This window comes from Berghia stephanieae, chromosome 4, assembly GCF_034508935.2.
Source record: "Berghia stephanieae isolate SIO BIC M18660-M18661 chromosome 4, UCSD_Bste_1.3, whole genome shotgun sequence".
NCBI classification, from domain to species: domain Eukaryota; kingdom Metazoa; phylum Mollusca; class Gastropoda; order Nudibranchia; family Aeolidiidae; genus Berghia; species Berghia stephanieae.
The window spans coordinates 72,639,492-72,664,491 of record NC_088363.1 but is presented as its reverse complement, the minus strand read 5'-3'; the positions used below and the strand labels follow the sequence as shown (position 1 = coordinate 72,664,491).

Here is a 25,000-nt window from a genome sequence, read left to right as displayed (position 1 = left end):
AGAAGAGGTTTACAAGGAAGACGTGAAAGCGAAACAAAGAAAGGATTAAACTAACGAAACGAAACTGGCGAGACAAATTAGAATGAAATGGAAATCCCTTGCTTGTGGCCTCTTTCCTGTGTGTAGAATTCAATGATGATAAATATGATGTTGGGATTTCCCTCGTTTTTTTCCTGCGGGGAAGAGGGGGAGCTGACAAGCTAACAATAATCCTTTCGATTAATGATTTTCGGATTATAAAATACTTCACGTAATCTGAAATAATATACAACTGTACAAAGACAAAAACACATTTGAAAATTGGCCAGAAAACATTAGTGTTTCATATCGGTAGAAATAGTAGACATTTGTCAAATGCCTCAAACATGAAATAAGAAAAGAAAAAAGGCTCAGGTTTGTCTTTTCTTTTTTTGTTTTTTGTTTTTTAAGTTGCAGGTCGTGGAAAACGATCGATATTTGAAGCAAAAGGTTATCTGGTCAAAATGAAAAAAGTGTTTTGTTGTCAGTGTACGGCATGATAGTCATTCATAAATTAAGAAATACCTCAGCTAGTGTCTGGTTGTCTTGCAGTAAAGTCATTTTGCCTGGGGTATTACTCTTCATGTTTTGGAGGACTAAACTAAAGTGGTGACAACAACTGATGCTAAGTTTGTCTTGCAGGGAATGGATCACATCCTAGACAAAGATAAATAGCAATCAATATCATTCAATTAATCATTATCATTACTACAATCACACTCAGTAGCACCTCCACCACCATCACAATCATCATCATCATCATCATCATCATCAGTATCCTCATCATCTTCATCGTCATCATCACCATCATCATCATCATCATCATCATCATCATCAGTATCCTCATCATCATCATGGTCATCATCGTCATCATCATCACCAGCACCATTAACATCATAACAATCATTATCATAATCACCATCATTATGATGATGATAATGATGATGATGATGATGATGATAATGATGATGATGATTTTCATCATCATCATTATCAACATCATCATCATCATCATCATCGACGTCATCATCATCATCATCGCCGTCCTCACCATCATCATCGTCAATAAATATATGGAAAGGAACAATGGAATCATGCCAAACTAATATCACTAAAAGCATCGTCTCCAAAACCTTTCCTATATTTTTAGATACATGAGAACATCACATGGATTATGGGCTTCGTCAGCTATTTTGAGATGAATACAAAAGACAAGGAGTGGCTTCCTTAGTTATATTTTTATTTTAAGAGAATATATGACAAAGTCAACAGAAATTTTATATCTCTATACTATTGGAAAGTCCACCTGCCTACTGTGCGTAGGAAGACTATAATATTGCTGTTCTTCACTCCGATGGTCAATTGATGTGGCGGCGTCGGGTTTTTCGTTTTGAAATTCCACATTTTTCGATCTTTGCGATCTAGGGAATGCCGTGTTGATAAAAGATGCGACATCTTAAGAGAAATCTACGTTAAAAGAAATGAATGGGAAATGGAAAAAGACAGCTGTTTAATTAAGTAAATGCTTACGGTTATACGATTAGTCCAGGTCACATTATTATTTGCGATTTCAATATGACACAATTTTTTCCATCACTAGTAAATACGGTAGGAATAATATAAAACATTCAATGAGTTCGTGACTAACTCAATTTAGTTTCTAATAATTTTAAAATCCTTAATTTTAAACTATACCCATTGTTTGCTGACCAAACAAATGAATTATCTTTTTTAACGAGCATCACGGTGGTGCTGTACATTGACCAAAATCTTCTTTTACATTTTTACCAGAAAATATTTCTTTAGATAGATTTAGATTACCACTTCCCTAAACATGTCAAAGTGTCTTTAAAAAGCCAAGGAGGTGGTCATCTTAATCGATCTACAAATAGAGTACACGTTTTCTGGGAAAATAAAAAAGAGTTTTGTCAAATGGTAATTTTCCTATTCTTATCCATGTTGTTTTTGTCTTGACTACTGTTGTTGATTTCTGATTTCCATAACAAAACCTCACAGTTTCTAACATGTATACGTGACTTTTTCATGTGTCCTCTTTTCAGCATTGATCTCATATTCAACATAGAATCAACTTCACGATTCAATATATCATATATGATTGCTGCTGCAAAGACACCCGTTTGGCATGTTTTTTCCACTTGCTACATCCCGTTTTGTAACCGAACCCTGTATACAATCTCTAATAAGCAATCCCTAACTCATTCTTTGCGTCCATTCGTGTGGGTAACCACGGACCACAACCCAAATATGTAACAAGATTAAGACAGGCCAAAGTAAATGGTTAGTTTCCTATTAGCTTGATGAGATTGCTCCATCGATCCCGCCGGCGACCCCTCTAAACCCAGTCCCGGAAATAAGATGAATGCAGGCATGCATACGTAATTAGACTTTCCGGTTCCTCTTCCCTCTCTTCCATTTGTGGTGTTTTGTTCTCGCATTCTGGGGATTAAGATTCTCCGATTCGTTCCTTTAACCATGCCTGTAAGTTGTATTTGTCGTAAGAAATAGACATTCCGTTCCTGCCCAATGTATTCAATAGATCACAAATTAGCCTCATAATATGATTGCGTGTTATTTTAGCAAAACAACCGAGCTGGTTTCAGCATAGGGAGATCCGGTCAAGAAACGGCTTTGTTTGTTTTGTTTTTGTTTTTGTTTTTTGCTTCTTTTTTTTTGAGAGTCTGAAGACCAGTGTAAATCGGTAAATTGGCGAGGTGTATAAATCATGAACATAAAAATTCACACTAATAACCATTGGGTCCAACCATTTCAACAATATTTTAAGTTATTAGAAAAAGAGCAGTATTTTTTTTTCAAATGTCTGTCCTCGAAATTCTTTTTAATACAGTGGTCTCTCCCTCGATGCGCGGTCATCTAGAAGAAGCAAAAAAAAAAAAAAGACATACTGGCGGAATGGACACGAATGCGAAAAGCTTCAAAGCAGATTAAAAGCTTTCACATAAATTAGTCTTACTTTTACATTCATTATAGATTCGCTTTGTAAAGTTTTCATTGCATGATAAAATAATTAGACTAACGAAGATTGAGTTGCTAATTGCTTATGCTTTGAAAAAAAAAGTACACATTTATTCATTTATTCTATTTTTCCGTACCTACCAAAAAAGCAAACCAAACAGCTTTGTAACTTTTATCCATTCATTCATCTATTTATCAATTCACTATTTATTCATCCATGCATCAATTTCGTAAAACATTATTGATCAGATATGATAGTAATATGTGTTGTAGCAATGCCCGATTTCATCAAGAATCGTTGTTTGTTATTTTTTGTTGGGTTTTTTTGTTTTTTTTTTGGTTCCTTGTTGCTAACCAACATCTATCAAAATTAATCAATTTGTTTAATCGAATGTGAAAATTTCTCCCCGATGCCGTCTCTGTCTGTGATAAAGAACAATCCAGAGAATCCTGATATTCCAAAGATTGGTAACGTGACGAAAAAACAATGATCACGCATTCAGTGCCCCTTTCACCTCCTTTCTTAACATGTTTTAGGTGTTTGATGAATCGGCAATTAAATAATGAAAATGTCATAATAAAAAAATATTTTTTATCCTTTTGGAAATATCTTGAGAAAAGAAAGAGATTACCATGGCGCAAGCAGCGCCACAAAGTGAGCAATAAGATCTAAGTTTCTTGCTCAAGGTAAAAACGAGATGCCGAAGCGGAGCTCAAACCCGGGTCTTTCGTGTGAACGTGCAATGCCTTATCCATTCGGGCATCCTCCTCCCAGTTCATGCATGGTGAGTAATGAGCATTGATGATAAAGCTTTGACAACATGCCTGTCAGTGGTGGAAAAAAACGAACAACAAAACAGGCGCATGCAGACAAAATGAGATCAAAGTACCGCGCGTTCAGAGTGACGAGTTTGACAGCAAACAATCTCTTTGATCACGAGAACAGACACCTGAACAAAACGGATATTAAGCGGGGGGGGGGGGGGGGGTGCTCTTGTGGAAATCGCAGTATTACAGAGATTAAAATATTCGGAAGCTTGAAAAGAATTCATTTATTTGGAATGAACGTCCAACACAGGATTATCTAGCACAGTCTAATGTTTAAAAATCGAAGATGTTGATGATGAAGATGATGACTACCATAAAAGTGTGGTTTAACACGGGAAAACTGCATTATTTTTACTTACCTTGACTGTTGTCTTATTGTCGTATTTAAAGGACTTGGTCTGCCCATTCTCCAAGAAAACTTTGAGGACATTGGGCATGAATGGGACGTAGCTTTCTTGTGGACTCTGTTGCTGTGTGGTGGGTAAAATAAGGAACAAATCATTTAATATGGAGATCGCTCAGTAAGTTGAGTCGTGATAAGCCGGATATCTTCTGTCTGGTTGACTCCCGAATCCAAACTAACGGTCAGATTTTTTGTTTCTTCTATTTGGGCATAATCAACGATCGTTACGATGAAATCAACAATTTTCTCATTCTAGTTTCTTCTTTATATCACAAAATAAAAATTAAAAAAGTTTTTATTATAGCCATACAAACTTGACACTTTGTTGTCGAGCTCACGATGATTATGTATAGAATGTACGTGTTGCTTTTCTGTTCGAGTAAGAGAAATCTTCTTTTGTGTTAGGTTAGCTTGATGGTGAATTGATGGAAAATTCTGGTAATGGCTGGCAAGGAGGAAGTTAAAGCCTCTTGCTACTTACAATACCGTTAGAATATCCTGATGCCTTCAATCTTAACAAATTAATGCATCGATGTTTCTAAATTTTCAAGATTTTAGTTTATATCCATTCCAAATTGCCATCGGAATTCAAATCGACAAGCTTTGGGTTTTAAAAAAGTATATTGTATTTATGAATTTATTATAAGGAATCATTGAAGATGAATGAAGAAGAAAAGACAAAAAGAATTAGAGAAAAGGAGGAAGATTAGGAGAGAAATAGAAGAAGAGAGAAGAGAAGAAGAAAGAAGAAGAAGAAGAAGAAGAAGAAGAAGAAGAAGAAGAAGAAGAAGAAGAAGAAGAAGAAGAAGAAGAAGAAGAAGAAGAAGAAGAAGAAGGAAAGAAGAAAGAAGAAGAAGAAGAAGAAGAAGAAGAAGAAGAAGAAGAAGAAGAAGAAGAAGAAGAAGAAGAAGAAGAAAGAAGAGAAGAAGAAGAAGAAGAAGAAGAAAGAAGAAGAAGAAGAAGAAGAAGAAGAAGAAGAAGAAGAAGAAGAAGAAGAAGAAGAAGAAGAAGAAGAAGAAGAAGAAGAAGAAGAGAAGAAGAAGAAAGAAGAAGAAGAAGAAGAAGAAGAAGAAGAAGAAAAAGGAAAAGAAGAAGAAGAAGAAAGAAGAAGAAGAAGAAGAAGAAGAAGAAGAAGAAGAAGAAGAAGAAGAAGAAGAAGAAGAAGAAGAAGAAGAAGAAGAAGAAGAAGAAGAAGAAGAAGAAGAGAAGAAGAAGAAGAAGAAGAAGAAGAAGAAGAAGAAGAAGAAGAAGAAGAAGAAGAAGAAGAAGAAGAAGAAAGAAGAAGAAGAAGAAGAAGAGAAGAAGAAGAAGAAGAAGAAGAAAGAAGAAGAAGAAGAAGAAGAAGAAGAAAGAAGAAAGAAGAAGAAAGAAGAAGAAGAAGAAGAAGAAGAAGAAGAAGAAGAAGAAGAAGAAGAAGAAGAAGAAGAAGAAGAAGAAGAAGAAGAAGAAGAAGAAGAAGAAGAAGAAGAAGAAGAAGAAGAGAAGAAGAAGAAGAAGAAGAAGAAGAAGAAGAAGAAGAAGAAGAAGGAAGAAGAAGAAGAAGAAGAAGAAGAAGAAGAAGAAGAAGGAAGAGAGAAAAGAAGAAGAAGAAGAAGAAGAAGAAGAAGAAGAAGAAGAAGAAGAGAAGAAAAGAAAGAAGAGAAGAAGAAGAAGAAGAAGAAGGAAGAAGAAAGAGAAGAAGAGAAGAAGAAGAAGGAAGAAGAAAGAAGAAGAAGAAGAAGAAAGGGAGGAAGAGGAGAAGAGAAGGAGGAAAGAAGGAAGAAGGAGAGAAGGAAAGAGAGGAAGAGAGAGGAGAGAAAGAAGAAGAAGAAGAAGAAGAAGAAGAAGAAGAAGAAGAAGAAGAAGAAGAAGAAGAAGAAGAAGAAATAGTAGAAAGAATGAATGAATGAATGAATGAGTGAAAAAAAAAGTGATAGATGGATAGATAAGTAGTTAGACAGAGGGCTTGAGAGAGAGAGAGAGTGTGTGTGTGTGTGTGTGTGTGTGTGAGAGAGAGAGAGAGAGCGAGAGTGAGAGAGAGAGAGAGAGAGAGAGAGAGAGAGAGAGAGAGAGAGAGAGTTAGAGCTGTGATTGACAGATTGGGGGAAGGATATTTTTCTAGACATCTTTTTGAAAGGACTCTCGATGTTCTAGTTGGTTCTTTGATTTCAATATAAAAGAGACGTAACCCGGGATCAATACCATCCATCCCAATAAGATAAGAGCGGTCACTGCCAACAACTACTAGAATATTGATCTCCTTTACAGACGAGCCAACAAAAATCTAGACTCTTTTCTTTTCAATTCAAGTCATAGACACGCATTCTCGTATTTTACAATTAGCTTGATGAGTTGTAGTGGGATTAAACAATTTGGATGTTTGCAAAAATGGTTTTCTACTCTAAACGTATAATTGAATAATGTGGATATAATACAACAGCATTTCAAACAGGATTTCAAAGCGATAAGTGAGACAGGTGAGAGAATGTGAGTAAGGCCCTTTTCCAAGGACTCAACTATGTGCCGCTCAGAGAGGGACTCGAACTCTGGACCTTCAGTCCGAAGGCGAGTGTCATACCACAAGACCACATAGCTGCACACAGTTAAGGAAATAATACCAGAAACGGTCTTTCTGCGACAATATCAGCATAAAATCTGAAAGGTGTCTTATTCCGTGCCAGATTAATCAGATGCCTCAAGTTTGGTACACATTTCCATATGTTTCTGTTTGTGATTCCCAATTTTTTACGTTTATTTTCAATATGAAAAATATCAAAAGCGGCCCAATTTTGGCAAAACAATGAATCTGTTCGTTTTTTCTAAATTTTGTCTCTGAGTTTACAAGGATTGAACAATTTTTTGCAAGATGCTATATGGGTCAATATCTTGAAATTACCAATAAAAATCAATCAGTGATAAATCGAATACTTTTGTGATCACGGTAGACATATTTTATGGAATGCAAAGTTTTGACTAATAATCACCAACAGGTGCGAAATAAAATCTGAAAATGATTTGATGCTTAAGTCCCAGACAAAACAGATAAAAGTACAAAATATAATCACCAATATTGAGTAAGAAGGATATGTCACGATAGTCTTCATATAGATTGATTTATGTATGGATTCATGTCAAAGTACACATATTTACAGGTCTGGTAACAGGATGCTTGATGTAAAATTGTTGTAGGGTATAACATTTTATGTTGGTTTGAGAGTATTCCATTATAACAATGAGTCCAAAACAATTTGGTTTATCAGACCTGCAAATGAGTGCAGGTCGGTAATGTTTATAGATAGAACGAAATTGGCGTCACTCAAGTCTTTGTTATTGTTTTTAGCCAGAGATTTTTATGAGAAGTTCTCACTAAATAGTATTAATCAGACTATGAACGTTTAAGGTTATACATTGTTTTGTGTGTTGGTAGCTTATATCCGGCCGGCGGATGTTATTAGTTTTCTAACTAAACGAAATGCATCAATAAGTACAAATCATATAGACTCACCGAGGCCACACTTGTGCCATCCACCATGATGTTGTCGGCAAATCTTACACGAGATGGGTTGTTCTTTAGCTTGGCTTTCTTTGCAGCTGTCAAGATGGCCGACTTCCGACTTGACTGAAAAAGATAAAAAAAGAAAAGAAAAACAAGAGTGTTAGATATCATATCCATATCCTCTACTAGAATCACATTGTTATTTATGACAGTTAACTGGTGAATTCATTTCATTTCCCCTCGACGAAAAACCAGATTTAGGCGATGGATCACAAATCAACCGCACTCTAAAATAAACTCATTAAAAGAATTTGGCCAGAAAACTCGTCCCTCAAATATCGACCGGTCTTGTCAAAAATGGTTAAACCTGGGTCTTTCTTGAAAAGTGCAACACATTACCGATCCATCCACTCGGCCATCGTCCTACTTCTCCACCAATGTAAGGTAAAGAATCAAACAATGTGATCATATGATAAAGATCATAATATCACAAAATGTTATAGACCTACATGACCTTTTAGAAAATTTTATTCAGGACTTGAGAGGTCGTTGTCCGCAATAATGAATTAGCTACAGGAGATGTAATAGTGAAATGACGACAGCGGGGATGACGACTATTATGCTCTCAAGCGAATATTATAACATCGAAGTCCGTATTTACACATAATATCCTATCTCAATATTATGTTGAGTTTCTAGCAGGATTAGAATTGAGTCGTGAGACCAGTGGGAGGCAAGCCCTAAGACTGGAACTATGAATAATTAAATCATTGAGATAAATTAATAAGTAAAATATAACAAGAATATTGATATATCTAGTAATTCCAAGCCACAAGATAATGTTGATGGAACGAGAGTGATACAAAAATTCCTTCTTTTAAATCTACTATCATGAAAAATTTGGTTAACTCAACAACAAAAAATAAGACAGAGAGAAACCATAGATTCAAAGTGTTTATAAACCTTTAATAGGTTCTTTTCAGACCAAAATATTCGCCCGACTCGACGATATCAATCAATCAAAATGATAGTTGAGCAAAATGATTGTCTAATGCAATGTGATGCTCTGAACGTTTTAAGAGAGAAATACATAAATCATGGCACGAAAACGACCTAACATCTGATGGATTTTACGATACAATAGCGGAGATAGAACTATTGATTAACCTATAGAATGGGTCCTAATAAAGACAGAATCAAATTCTATTTCAAGCATCTCTATCAAATATTAGGCCTAAAATTAAATTCGAGAGTAAAAAGACTACAAAATGAAATGAGAAAGGAGAAAACTATCCTTCTACTCACGTCCGAATAAGGCTGGCACACTGTGAGGAGAATGCTCTGTTTACAAGAGCGGACCAATTCTATCACTTTCTCCCTTGGAGCTCGCCTTACTTCCTCACCGTTGATCTTGAGAATGAGGTCACCTGGCATGAGCTTATCAACGCTGGGGCCACCTGCAATTATATTGATAATAATGGTGATGGCAATAATAATAATAATAATAATAATAATAATAATAATAATAATAATAATAATAATAATAATAATGAATGAGATGATGATGATGATGATGATGATGATGATGATGATGATGATGATTATAATAATAATAATAATAATAATAAATAATAATAATAATAATAATAATATAATTATTATTATTATTATTATTATTATTATTATTATTATTATTATTATTATTATTATTATTATTATATTATTATTATTATTATTATTATTATTATAACAAATTAATCCCAAACAGTCAAGCCTAGACATACAAGATCAACGACGACAACATAACAATAAAAACAGCAGCAACAATTACTACTACTACTACTACTACTACTACTACTACTACTACTACTACTACTACTACTACTACTACTACTACTACTACTACTACTACTACTACTACTACTACTACTACTACTACTACTACCACTACAACGTCTACTATATCACTACCACTACCACTAGTGGTAGTACTACTACTAGTAGTACAACAACAATTGCTACTATTACTACTACTACTACTACTACTACTACTACTACTACTACTACTACTATTACTACTACTACTACTACACTACTACTAACACTAATACTACTACTTATAATAGTACTTAAACTACTATTTATACTACTGCTACTATTATTGCTGTTACTGTCAATTCCTACATGTAATGTCTCAATTCGATATATCGTTCAGACATAACTATAATGACTAATAATCAAATGCAACAGAGCATTATCGAGTACCATTCTAAACCGTGTTTCGTTTGTATTATGGTCAGAATTTTTGCTTTACTATTTTAAAAAAAAACCCAGGTAGACGCCTCTACCCTTTTTAATAAAAATGATATCAAACCAAAAAAATGGGTCTTTTCAAAACTGTAATGCCCACATACACGGTTTAAATGATCAATTACTATTTTAAAACGTGTTAAAACAATTCCATGTCTAGGAAAATCATAATAATATACTTTAACCAATGTTTGTGACCACGTGATCGCAGCTCCACTAGTAAACATATTATTCTATTGCATCGAAAGGCAAAGAGAGTGGATGGGTAGGAAACAGAAATCCGTGGACTAACGTGGACTTCGTAAAGTTATGGCCTGATACTGACCAAAAAATGACGTCAAAATGCCAGTCTTTTGCCACAAAAGAAAACAAATCGTGAGTTGTATTCAATAGTTCAACCAATGAAATAACTTGTTTCCTTGAGCTCAACTAACGACAATTCACTAGGCGGTGCAAAAACCAAATAATGACGTCAAACTGCCAGTCCTTTTGGATTTCAGTATCAGGCTATAACATAACGATGGCTACGGTACTAACAAGAGAACCCCTAGCAGTGCGGCTAAATTGAATCTGTGGTGCTAACCCTCCACCAAATCTGTATGGTGCAAACAGCAAGATTAGATCAGGACTAGCAAGGGGGAGCAATCCCATCTAAAGATCTCAACAGTCACTTTGAATGATAATGACAAGCCTTAGTCAGACGGCCATGCCACCCCCCCCCCCCCCCCCCCCCCCCAGAGAAAATGAAAAGAAATTTTAAAAATTAGATACAACATTGATCTGGAAAAAAAAAGTTAATACAAATGTAAAATAGTGGGAGTGAGAGAGAAGAAAAACATTATTAAGTTAGAGTGAACCTTCATCGGAGAGCAGCTGTCTCAAGATAAGTCTAAGTGTGACGATACAATCAAGTGACTGCATTATGGACAGTTGTCTTCGCGTCACGACACGGACTGGAGAGAAAATAGGGAGATTCGAGACCATGGCTACCATTCACATACTTCCCAAGAGAAATAACTTGAAAATTGTTTTTCTTTTACTACTCTGATTCGGCAAATGTTGGTGTATGTCGGTAAAGCTAACCGGATACGGGTACTTATATCCAAGTCAATGGTTGTTCTATCATAATATTTAAAGATATTTTATTTTCCTCTTTTACCCAGGATTGACCATAAGTGAAAAGTACAGTCAGAAGGGGGGAAAAAAACAATGAAATTTCAAATGGTTTTAAACTTTTTGAATCAAACCATCATCTGTCGTATGACTATGACTATTCAGGTCTGTGAAGACCAGTAATATTATTGGTTAGGGAATGTTATGACACAGAACAACAAATGTTGCTAAGCCGGGAGAACCCGACAATAAGATGGGTCATTATACTGTCAGCACTCCAGATTAGAAAACGAGGAAAGACGACTGTCACACTCAAATGTTTATAAATCATATGCTAAAATAAATAGATAAAAGTACATAACAGAGAGATGATTTAAAAGGAAAAAAATATCGTCTCCCAAAACTAAAACTATATATTCGACTGTTTCCCTCCCAGCTAAGTATTCCAGCCTGGGTCAGGGCAAAACTAAGTAATCTCATTCCAAGACAAAGACAGAAAGCTATTGGAAAACAGATACAGGGGGATAAAAGACAGAACAAGTACCTCCCTACCCACTATGGGAGTTCAGGAACCCCACCCAGCTCCATGGGTTTAGGAAAGCGTCTTACTCAAGACCAAACAGTGTGCGGTTTAATGAATTTTTACAATAAAATGAAGTGATGCTATAAAAAAAAGAAGTGTTCCTTATCACGTATGTTCACTGTACATTTATTTTTCTGTTGCCGAACTTTAGTTGGTATGATTCTGAATAGCTTGATCATTTTAATGAAACGAATATAATCAAAACAAATGAAGACGTGTTGACCCATTTTATCATTGCCGTGGCTAAAAATAAACATGGCATAAGGGGAGAAGATCAATAAGTGAGGATTTCTTGAGCCACCTTTCAAGTAGTGTTCAGTGGATTCGAGTACTTCTCCATAGGGGCCTTATTTTCTTACACCCCAATTTTCATCTTTTTGATGTCATCCTTATCTCTTTGGTGGAAAATCTTCACTCAGATCAAAATTTTACGGCCTCATTTCTTGCGTTCATTACGAGTAGGATTAATTATATTCGAGCTTGACTTTGTATTTAAATGTCTTCGCTAGAGAGATGCGACTTGGCCTTGTGCTGAAGCCAGGATCAAATCGGTGTATGTGATCTCTTCGAGAAAGTTTCATTTATGTGTGCCCCCTAATTATCACCTAAGAGAAAGAGAAAGAGAGAGAGAGAGAGAGAGAGAGAGAGAGAGAGAGAAGGAGAGAGAGAGAGAGAGGGAGATAGAGAGAGAGATAGGGAGCGAAAGGGAGAGATAGAGAGAGAGCAGTATTCGTATGATATTCAAATGATATTTATATCTTATCTTTTATATATTTTTTAACTCGGGTTATATTATATGTCGTATCAAGATGACAAATTATTAGTATTTTTATCATCATCATCATCATCATCACCATCATCATCATCATCATCATCATCATCATCATCATCATCATTATCGTCGTCGTCGTCTTCATTATTATCATTATTATTATCATCATCAACCCAATTCACCATCAACAGCATTAAAAGCGAGAAAAATTGTAACATGAAACTGACGTGTACATGTTTGCAGGTCTCATAACCCACATTCATATTGGATTATTGATGTAATGGAAATACTTTCAAACTCAAAATATTGTCCATTAAGATTATTGCCAAAACAAGCCTATAATTCGAGTCGGTTGTCAACTCTACAAGTATGTATACGTCGCTTTAAACATAAAATAGTTAAAATTTTGATAACAAAAAGATATTGAAGCCTGTAGAGATATGGAACTTATAATGCTTCTTTTAATATTAATGGCAACTGTTTGAGTGATGCAAAATCTATTTTAAACCGCAATAACGTTCTCATTGCAAAACACCGGAAGAGAGCGCAACATTAGCAACCAAGTCAACTCTACTTGACTTCCTGTTTTCAATGTAAACGCCCACGTCAATGCTTCGTCTCCCAATTTCAAGACCCACTTTAGAGTCAAATCTAGCGCTTTGTAACGTTAAGTAATCTTAAAACCATTCTCTGAAACTGGGGAATGAAGCTTTGCAAGGTTAACGATTTTTTTACGAGGACTTTCTTTTTTTTAATCACTCTGCTTTTTTTTTTTTTGGCTCCCATATACTGTATAATTACTGGCATTGCGTGATAATCTATTTTTAAAAAACTATTTCATGCCGAATTGAATCCAAGGTTATTTTTATTTTTTTTTTTTTTTTTTTTGTTGCTTTAGGTCTCTTCCAACACAATTGAGGTTATATATGAGAGACCGCTGAAACAAAAAAAAAACAAGCAATCTAACAAAAATAGTACAAATGTAAATCAAAACGACATCACTATCGGATCGTACACCCATGCGACCATCATAGGTATATGATTCAAGGGTGATGCTCCCATCCAACCACCCGCGAATCCAAGATTAAGTTGTGTTACTAAAAAGATGGTATTTAGTACAAAAATGACATCTATTACAAATGGTTATCAGTACTCATGTTTTATTCATCTTTTATTGTAATGCATGGAACAGTTTGAAATTTATAACCAAAAGACTCCAAAAGTATTAGTCACTTCAAAAATGCAATTGGCAGGGTGCTCCATAACTTAAAATATGATTTTCATGAATGCGTATTAATTGATATATTTTTGATTGCTTATGTGTAAATGATGATCATAGTTATGATCATATTTGGGAATGTTTGACCTGAACCTTTCTGGGGTTTTTTCCCCACAGAACTTTGACATAAACAACCCTGTATATGATATGTTGTTGTATGTTATATTATGTTATGTTATGTTGAATTTACATCCCAATCATCATCATCATCATCATCATCATCATCATCATCATCATCATCATCATCATCATCATCATCACCATCATCACCATCATCATCATCATCATCATCATCACCATCATCATCATCATCATCATCATCATCATCATCACATCATCATCATCACCTCATCATCACCATCATCATCATCATCATCCATCACCATCATCATCATCATCATCACCATCATCATCATCATCATCATCATCATCATCATCATCATCATCATCATCACCATCATCACCATCATCATCATCATCATCATCATCATCATCATCATCATCATCATCATCATCACCATCACCATCACCATCATCATCATCATCACCATCACCATCATCATCATCATCATCATCATCATCATCATCACATCATCATCACATCATCACCATCACCATCACACCATCATCATCATCATCACCATCATCATCATCATCATCACCATCACCATCATCATCATCATCACCATCATCATCATCATCATCATCATCATCATCATCATCATCATCACCATCATCATCATCATCATCATCATCATCTTCGTCATCGTCGTCGTCGTGGCCGTCACAATCATTATTCGTCATCATTATTCTTCTTGTATTATTATTATTATTATACAACTAAAGATCTACAATAATTAGTGACCAAAAAAGACAACAAAAGACGCATGAATTGAATTCTAACTATTTTGTTTCTCTCTATAGTCACATTTCGATCTTTCTCTTAACCAGTGAAATTTCATATATTTCTATCTATATTCCAATCTATATAAATATATATTATAATGTACGTCCATAGTTTCAAGTTTCAAGTTTATTTACGTTTAGGCTTTCGCCAATAATTTAGATTTGTGAACGTCCGTAACTTTAATCAAACGTATTATGTAGAATGTCAAAATATGACATCTGCGGTTCACGATACATTCATAAAATATTAGGACACATTACGTCATCATATGAAGCTTCGGGCTATTATCCTACTGACTTGATACCAGATCATTTCCGTTTCATTAACTGATAACAAAATGTAACATCAAACAAACCAAAAATAAAGAGTTCCATAGTCAAAATATAGGTGAACGAAAATGAGACAATTTTCAATATCGAATTTAATTAGTATTATAAATGTTGGCATCATTCTGTGTACAAATGATGTTATACCCTTCGGGCTGTAGGGCAGCATGCTCATATTGAAATCAGAAAATAATTTGAAAGTATTACATATTATCTGTTTGAACATCTCTCGTTACTTGCTTCAAGAGAAAAAAATCCAAATATTTACGTTCTAAATGTGAACATTTGAAGAAACAAGATGAAAACCGGGTCAATTTCTAAATGCAAGTAAGGTATCTAATAGAAGACATTTACTTGACCAAATTCCCGTTTTCATTTGAACTATAAAGCAATTCGAAGTGGAAACAATGCGAATAAAGGGGGCGTTTCAGAAGCATTCACTTGGACTGGATTAGATTGGATTTAATAGGAAATACAAACCATCAGCCATCAATATACTTATGCATTTGCATGTATATAATCTGATAATGACCTCGTCAAGCCATTGAAGCCCAGGTTGCATCAGTGTTCCCACAATCTTTTTGAAAATGTGCATAATATCATGGCACGTTCGAGTAAAATGGAATTCGCTAACTACGAGTTATTGGGAATTGATCCTAAGGTTTTAAAATATAATTAGATCCATAATGTAACTGCCATTTTACACAAGACTAACCCACTTTTTCATAAGATTGTATTAGTTATTATTTTAAAATTCAAAGGTTCACACTGTAGCGACAAGCAATTTAACGACTATAAGAAGCTGTACTTTGGTTGGATTGACATATATTGGCATTACATTGAAGGTCTAATAACTACATGCAAAAATGGGTTTATTTTGACATTGCTGTAAGGGGGAATATTTGAGAATTTTTCGATTAATAGCAATGAGACCCTAATAATTAGAGATATCAGATTTCTAAATAAGTATACACCCAAAATCAACAATGTGTACATAGAAGTTGAAAAAAATCTTTAATTTTTTTTTATCCCACTGCCACGAGTAGCGTCTTGTCGTGAAATTGGTATTAAGTTCTCAATAAAAAGGTTAAATTAAGCGATCTTTCCCCCCCTCCCCACCATCACCAACAAAAAAAATCTCAATATGTCAAACCCAATTTTTCATGCCAAACGGCATTTTAATACACCAATTTTGTTTTTTTTTAATTTGGCATTACAAACGCCAAGTTTTTGGAAATTGGTATTAAAAACGCCAAAATTGCAATCCTCGTCAACATACAGTGCCGTTGTAAATCAGAAAATTTTGAACGAAGAGCAATTTCGATATGCATAGTATACTGCTATGTTGTCCATATTTGATAAATACAGAACTTGTTTTCAATTCAAGGAAAGACAACAAATGTAATTGGATCCTGAAGGTTTTTGCATATTCCAAAATTTCCTTTATTGTATAAAGCCGTTTGACCACAAAAAGGTGCAAGTTTTTTTAAGACAACAGAGCGACCGGAAATTAATCGAAATGTAATTTAGAGAATGAGAGCCACGATATCATATGTTGTGCATTCGATCAATCTTTAGCTTATATCGTAATCCTGACATTGCTTGTTTTTTTATGATGATGATGATGACGATGACGATGATGATGATGATGATGATGATGATGATGATGGTATGATGATGATGATGACGATGATGATGATGATGATGATGATGATGATGATGATGATGATATATGATGATGATGATGAATGATGAATGATGATGATGATGATGAATGATGATGATGATGATGATGATGATGATGATGATGATGATGATGATGATGATGATGATGATGATGATGATGATGATGATGATGATGATGATGATATGATGATGATGACGATGATGATGATGATGATGATGATGATGATGATGATGATGATGATGATGATGATGATGATGACGACGACGACGACGATGATGACAACAATGCTTTCTTTCTCCTAAAAAATGACATTTGTGAACAAATGTGGGATTATCAAAATATCAGAATATATGAAAGAAACAACCAAAAAGTAGCGATAGCTGAACACAGAAGCTGGTATAGGATAAAATTACATCAAAATACCACCATCCAACCCAAAACATTTTAGAAATAACTAATATAACTTATATTGTGAAATACTAAACTTGCTCAAAGCGCTTTTTACAAGGGGCCCCTAGCCGACAGGTACACTTAAGGTATAAGACAAAACACGGCGCCTGTGAGGCGAAATTCCATTTTTTTTTTTCGACAGAAACAACGCTGTTAACGGCCAGGTCCCCATTTTGCACCGGAGTACGGTGAGAGAATGTGAGTAAGTGGACTTCTCCTCGGATTCAACTTTGCGCCGCTCAGAGCTGGACTCGAAGCTTGGACCCTCTGGTGAGTGCGGCTATGTGGTTTAGTGGTATGACACTCGCTTTCGGATCGGAAGGTCCTGGGTTCGAGCCCCACTCGCGGCATAGTTGAGTTTTTGGAAAAGACTCTTCACTCACATTCTCTCACCGTACTCAGGTGTAAAATGAGTACCTGGCCGTTTACCGCGTTGTCTCTGTCCGAAAAAAATTGTAATATCGCCTCGCCTTACAGACGTCATGTCATGCCCTACATGTTAAGTGTTGCTGTTGGCCAGGGACACTTGTAAAGCGCTTTTGAGCACGTTCAGTGGATATTGCCCTATATAAAAGGTCAATTGTTTTTTCAATACAACAAGACCACATCACAGACTACTGTATTATCCGTGGACCACATTATAGCCGAACAGGTATGACATTCTGATCGTTCTGAAGAAACGATACTCTTCCTTCTGAATAAAACAAAACAAAAAAAAAGTTGGCACAAGTCCAATGATTTAACTATGAATTCAACTGTCACTATCCACCGTTCTGACATAATAACGTTTTGACGCGATGGGTTACATAATATATCAGACGTCAGACGGTCCAGTAAGGGACTTACCTTCGGTAACAAAGCGAACAACAACAGGTCTTTCACTGCCAGCCACAAACCCAAACCCCTTATCGGGGTCACGTATGAGCTCCACCTCCCGGGGCTGAGGAGGTTCGATGTAGTCTGGGTCATCTCGAGGGTCTTCTCTAGTGGTGAACTTGTCCACGTGGCTGGAGAGTAGAATGAGTTTGATATTATTAAATAAATAAATAAATAAATTGATGCGACTCCGTAGCTCATCTTGTCACAAAAACTTCAAGTAATATTAATCACGGCCAGTAGTCGGATGAATGACAGTGATCATAGAAAATTCTATAGAAAATCTCGACAATATCCCACTCGAGTCAAGTGTGAATGAGTTCCTGGCTATAGGCAGGGGCTGATATTGTCAGTATTAGTTTTTTTTAAAGGACGCCTAATAGCCGACTGGTACTGTATGAAATTGAATTGTGGTTCCATATGGCCTGCCTCGGGGAATAAATGAAGCTGTGAAGCGCACTGATCATGGTAGATATGTGGAAATGTTCTGCATAGATATGCATATCAAATTAGCATTTATAATGAAAACTTACGATGACAAAACATCCGCCCCATTCCTCTCCTAATGTGCTATAACGCCAACATCGCTTACCATCAAACTGAACGTTGAGCATGGACTGTATAAAGTTCGATATTAATTTAGCAAGGGCTCAAACGAGGTGGTGTTCTGAGGTTTAATAGTCTTGTAAAATCATCATCATCATCATCATCATCATCATCATCATCATCATCATCAACATCGTCATCATCATCACCATTACCATCATCATCATCATCATCATCATCATCATCATCATCATCATCACCATCATCATCATCAATAGTATCTCACCATCAACATTATCATCATTAATATCAGTGTCATTGGTATCAAAGACATGTATGCATTACTGACATGAAAATTCAAAGAATAGAACATCTGAACAAATACACAATGAAATGTTAAAGATTCGTTTGATGTTATCGGTAGACGAAAAAATCCCTTGATAAAATACAATTCCTTTGGGAAATAACAACGCCCACACTAAATCGTTGAAGTAGCAGCTTCAATGTTTAACGATATAATAAAAACAAGCAGTGTTATCCCATCACAGCAACAACTTGAATGATCAAACTCGTAAATAAGAATACTTAGCAATACGATTTTATAGTGTAGTTAGAACATTTGTAAAAAGAACTAAAATTTATAAAACATCTCTTTATGAAATCATATACCAATATAATAACACTTTAGGAAAAGAAATGTGTCCAAAACTAAATTCTCAGAACGTGCAATTACTTAGTGGCACCATCACTCTGGAATTCTCTCTCGGTCTTTACCAAAAGCGCTCATACTATTGAGTGCTTCAAGTCTAAACGGAAGACAGCATATTTTAGATTAACTTTTACTTATCATTTCAAAGTTAATTTCTTTAAATTCTCATATGACATATGTCTTGTAAAGCGCCATTGAACACATTAGGTGGATATTGGCTCTAAATAATTTTTTTATTTATTTATTTATATATAAATATATACATTATTATTATTATTATTATTATTATTATTATTATTATTATTATTATTATTATTATTATTATTATTATTATTATATTATTATTATTATTATTATTATTATTATTATCATTATCATATAATATTTTATCTCTCCCAATAAACAATCGAGCGTTTGATATCAAGGTTACAAATCTATGTGGCTCATCGTGCCAATCTACTATTGTGAATGAATGAACTATGAGAAGATAATTGTGTTAAAAAAAAAGACTTTAACACTTGAGGTTTTATGTAGAGCAATATCTACTAAACGCGCTCCAAGCGCTTTACAAGGGGTCATTAAACAGCAAAACTTAACATGTAGGACGAGACATGACGCCTGTTAAGCGACATTACATTTTTTTCGGACAAAGACAACGTTGAGTACGGTGAGACAATGTGAGTAAATAGCCATTTTCCAAGGACTCAACTATGGGCCGCTCAGAGCTGGACCTTCCGATCCGAAGGCGTCATACTACTAAACCACATAGCAGCACAAAAAAGCCAAAATGATTTGAATTAGGACATTTAAGGTTTGTCAAATTTAATAAACAATATTGACTCAGCCCAATAAAAGCATCCATTTTAACGTAGACTTAGATGTGTACGTTAGGTACTGTATTCTATTTTAAGCGTTAGGTTCATAATGAAATAATACTATTTTGAGACGATTGGTCACAAATTTCATGATGTCAAAATGTCAGACCTCTCTTTTAAGTGACACGAAACAGACTACCAATTAGAATTAGTTATTTTTAACGTTTCATTCAAGAGTTATGAAATCAAAATTGTTTAATAATAAAAGAATTCATAAAATTCAAGCGTGTTGGGATTGGACCTTCATTCCCATTGTGCGTTCCAAAGATCAAGATTCAAACATTCAACGGCAGTTTTTTTTCAAAAATAGAACATAAATCAAAGCATAGAATGTGGATGTAATAATATAAAAGTTGAATTGAAAGAAGAAAAAAAAAAACAATATGACGATGGTGATAATAAGAACTAAGTTCAAGAATATGTCTACTATGACTAATAAGGTGATGATGAAGATGACAATGATCGCGCAATAGTTTTTTTAAAACCAAAATTTATTTATTTTTAAACGCAAGAGTGCAAAACTCCTATTGTCTAACGTAAACATTCCAACTAAAGCCATAATTATCATATTCTAAAATAATTTTTTTTTTGCTTTAATAGACTAGAAAGTTGTAAATTATGTTTACATGAGCCTAATGATATAATTATTTGGTTATAGTTACGACTTTGACTTTGACGAAGGGTAACATATAAAGAGGCAGGGTACAGCAAACAATGATTGATATGAATGATGTGCACTACATATTCAATGAAACGCCAATTGAGGATGACTGATTCGGTCTCTGATAAAGGTAGAATCTCAACAAATTAAAGAGATTTCTGATCATATAAATATGAGCTTTTAATATCCACAATGATATATGAATTATAGGAAGTATACATTGAAGAAAACCCACTCCAATTTATCAATACTTTGTTCCATATAACTGCAGATCGTACGTTATCACCAAAAGGAAAGTAATGACCAAGATACTTGGGCTTGATGTCAGGTTAGAATAACATGGAGAAAAACATCCCAAGAAAAACATCCCAAGAACAAAGTTTGCTGAACGTGGTTTTGCATTTTTGGCTCCAATCGTAAGGAGTTCTTTGCCACCTAAAACCCGACAATGTGAAAGTCTACCAGTCTTCAAACGACATTTAAAAACCAATATTTTTCATTCTGCTTACCGTGATTCTATGTGAACTTCGAACAAGATGTGTGTGTGACGTGACTGTTGTTATTTTGCAGTCGAATGAATGAAAATCTGATACCAAAAAACCTCTGAGCAATATGTGTGTATAGAGGCGCTATTTCAAATAATAATAATAATAATAACAACAACAACAACAACAACAACAACAACAATAATAATAATAATAATAATAATAATAATAATAATAATAATAATAATAATAATAATAATAATAATAATAATAATAATAATAATAACATCGAACTCTGCCTGTAGAATAACATAGCACAATAAAGGACTCGATCCGTCCTGTTGGTAAAGTGGTTTAATATCCGCCAGGCTGGATCTTCTCTTGCCCTCACAAACACTCAGCAAAAAACAACCCCCCCCCCCCCCCCAAAGAAACAAACCCAGAATATTAGGTCAGTAGTTTCTGTCACTGCCATCAATCATCATAATAATAATAATAATAATAATAATAATAATAATAATAATAATAATAATAATAATAATAATAATAATAATAATAATAATAAAGTGTACTCCTATAGCGCTAAATGCCGAAGCCTCAAATCATATCAATAACCATGCCCAATTTCTATGAAATTGTACCATGACCAGGCATGATATCATCTCCTTATTCCACGTCGAATATTTGTTGAAAAAAATCTATAATAAGCTAATTTACTTGTTCAAAAAACACGTTTATGCATCATTTCCATGGCATTTTTTTTTTCAAAGTGATTTATGATGTTGGCTGAAAGTGATAGACTGAGAGTCATCCGTTCTAAATGTAATTTACTGGCACAGCAGAAGGCTTGAATCCTATTTGAAAAGCTGGACTTGACAAGATAAATTCCGTTCCATTTCCCACAGGAATCTATTGCCTGTGGCTTCGTGCAGAGCACATCAGTATCGATAATCTCAATAGAACATTCTGTCTGAAATTGGTTTACGGTTCTAATATACAAGCTGAGTGAAAAATAAAAAGCGTGATATTTTATATAACGCGATACACGCTAATGTGCTTTAAGCGCTTTACAAGGGCCGTAAGCCGAGCTATTTACCACTGTAAACGGCTATTCCATTTTTTATCGACAGAGAAAACGCTGTAACCAAATACTCATTTTACACTTGAGAGTGGTGAAAAAATGTGAGTTCAGAACTTTTTCCAATGAACCAACTTTGCGCTGACTAAACCGGGAGTCACACCCGGTACCAACAGGTAAGAAATCGAGTATCAAACCAAAGGTCTACTAAGCCATTAGAGGAAAATATGAAAACGGGGGAAATAAAAAGGAATACAGCTGCTGACTTTTTAAAATTAAAAATGTAATTTGCCTATCAATGATTTTTGCAAATAAACAGATGAAATTTATAATGATTAGATAGATCAGAGCTATGTTTGCTCGCGACAGTTGCAATTAGTAGCTGACCCTAAGAAAAGACAATGTTGGTTGTGGGAGCTGGGTTGTTTATAAAACTGACATCAACAGATGTTGTTAAATCAATTATCTTAGATTTTTATGCTATTCTAATCGGAAATAAAATATCAACCATCTGCCGAATGTTGCAGAAATAGAAATGAAATTTAACTTAAGGGAATTTCCTGTGATTCAGGGGACACATCCATTTTCAGATGACGCAGGAACATTTCTTTATATTTTCTACGATACATCAGGCATTAATTGACCTATCAATCATTATAAATACAAAAGAACAAAACATAATGGATGAAAACACTAAATAATGGTATTGTCAAAACACAAATGTGATCAAAGTGAATGTGCTATTACTCTATAAATATTTTTTTTTGATTTTCATAACCTTTAAACAAATTGAGAAATAATATCCCAATTAGAACAAACATTTTGGTCTAGAAAATCTTTTATAAATCTATAATTCTACTGCATAGAATATCTCAAAAACATAAAAATTGGGGATGTAAATTTCATTCGTGCGACCACCATTTTATCATAGTTTCCGGTATAAAAAAATAGTAAGATATCGCATCTGAGTTTCTTTTCATTTATCATGATCGTGCTGCTTTGATTTTGTATCCCATGTTTTACATGTATCATTTTTGTCATCAAATGTTGTAAAACATCGGCGAAAGCCTATGAATATAATTAAACTGACTTTAATAATATATCATACGAGGCAAGTTTAGAAATAATGTAGGTTATACAGAAATCAAGATTTAACTGTGATAAACTCAAAATCTTAGGCCCTGTACAGAAAATTATAGTACAGCTATAATGCGACTTCAAAAAAGGACAACATTACTTGTAAGACTTCAATCATGATTAAAGGTGAGTCGAAACTCAATGACAATCATTTCAAAAGTCAAACTACTTCGTATTTTAAAAAAAGATTAAAAATTTCCAAACCAAGATTTTATCTGGGACTTCGCAAATCCCAGGTTTGAGAGTTTTTGACAAGAAGCGGGTCATCTTAATCGATTGATATTGAAACGTGTTTTCAGGCCAAATTCCAAATATGTGCTCTTTTAGATTAGCACGACAGATTAATATAGTGACTGTTCTAAAATGCCCATCATGAAATAATTTTTCATATGATAATTCTTTAAAAGGGGAGGAGGTGGGGGGAGGCCTCATTTGATATTTGTCCGCTTCAATATTGCAACCCAAATCAGACGGACGTCAAATTAAATGACAACAGTTAATAATAATAATTGTTATATTTTATGCTGAACGAATCACAATTTCTTGAATATTTATAGTCATTAAAAAAATCGTGAATTCATAACTGAGCTTTGATCCCTTGATCGTGATAGACGCTTGAGTATTTAATTATAATGCCAAAGGCGCATTTTTAGTACTATGCCGATAACTAAAATCAATTGACTCCATTTTCGAGTTCATAATGGAAATCCAAAATGTTCTTTCGAGTGCCAAGCAGTATATCGAAGGACATCGATGGATGTGAAGGGTAGAACAACATTAAATGTACAAACACTTTCAAAGGATGCTTACAATTTAGTATTTCTCCTGTAGGTTTAGTAGTATAAAGAGTGAAATAAATGATCATTGATAAACATATCACAAGATCAAATAAAAATGATGCCAAAGTTTTTGTTTTTTTTTTAAATAGACAAGAAAAAATAAAGGGAAACCATGAGATGATGAAAGAAAATCAGGTTATATAACATTTGAAGAATTAGCTGAAATTTTATATAAACGTTACATGAGGTTAACAGAAAGAAGTGGTTTAGAAAAAAAGGAGGAGGTATTAAGAAGAAATATAGAGAAGGAATAGATGAATAGATGAATATATAATATACTGTGATTAAAAGAGAAGAGATATATAGATGGACAGATAGAAAGATAGAGATAGATAGATAGATAGATAGATAGATAGATGGGTAGGTAGATAGATATATAGATAGACAGACAGATGGATGGATAGATAGAGATTAAAAGAGGGGACGGAGATGTATATAGAATAGGGAAATATATCACTAAATAGAAAAATGGATTAATAGATAGATCAATAGATCGTTCGATATATATATATATATATATAATATATATATATATATATATATATATATATATATATATATGGCCATATTGTACATTTTATATAGATAGGGAGATAGATATATAGATAAATAAATAGATAGATTGATTGATTGATAGATAGGTAGATAG

General features: G+C 34.2%; 1 protein-coding gene across 3 annotated transcripts in view; it reads right to left on the bottom strand.

The window, feature by feature from the left end:
• LOC144971181 (uncharacterized) overlaps positions 1-25,000 on the bottom strand; it is a 193,419-nt gene that overhangs the window by 43,840 nt on the left and 124,579 nt on the right. For all 3 annotated transcript variants that reach the window (XM_078911666.1, XM_078911667.1, XM_078911668.1), the window contains 5 exons: positions 17,992-18,152; positions 9,024-9,175; positions 7,728-7,841; positions 4,200-4,310; positions 544-675 (listed from right to left, as the gene is read on the bottom strand). In XM_078911666.1, the coding sequence (XP_078767792.1) occupies positions 544-675; positions 4,200-4,310; positions 7,728-7,841; positions 9,024-9,175; positions 17,992-18,152 (670 nt within the window). The remainder of the gene's footprint in view (positions 1-543; positions 676-4,199; positions 4,311-7,727; positions 7,842-9,023; positions 9,176-17,991; positions 18,153-25,000) is intronic.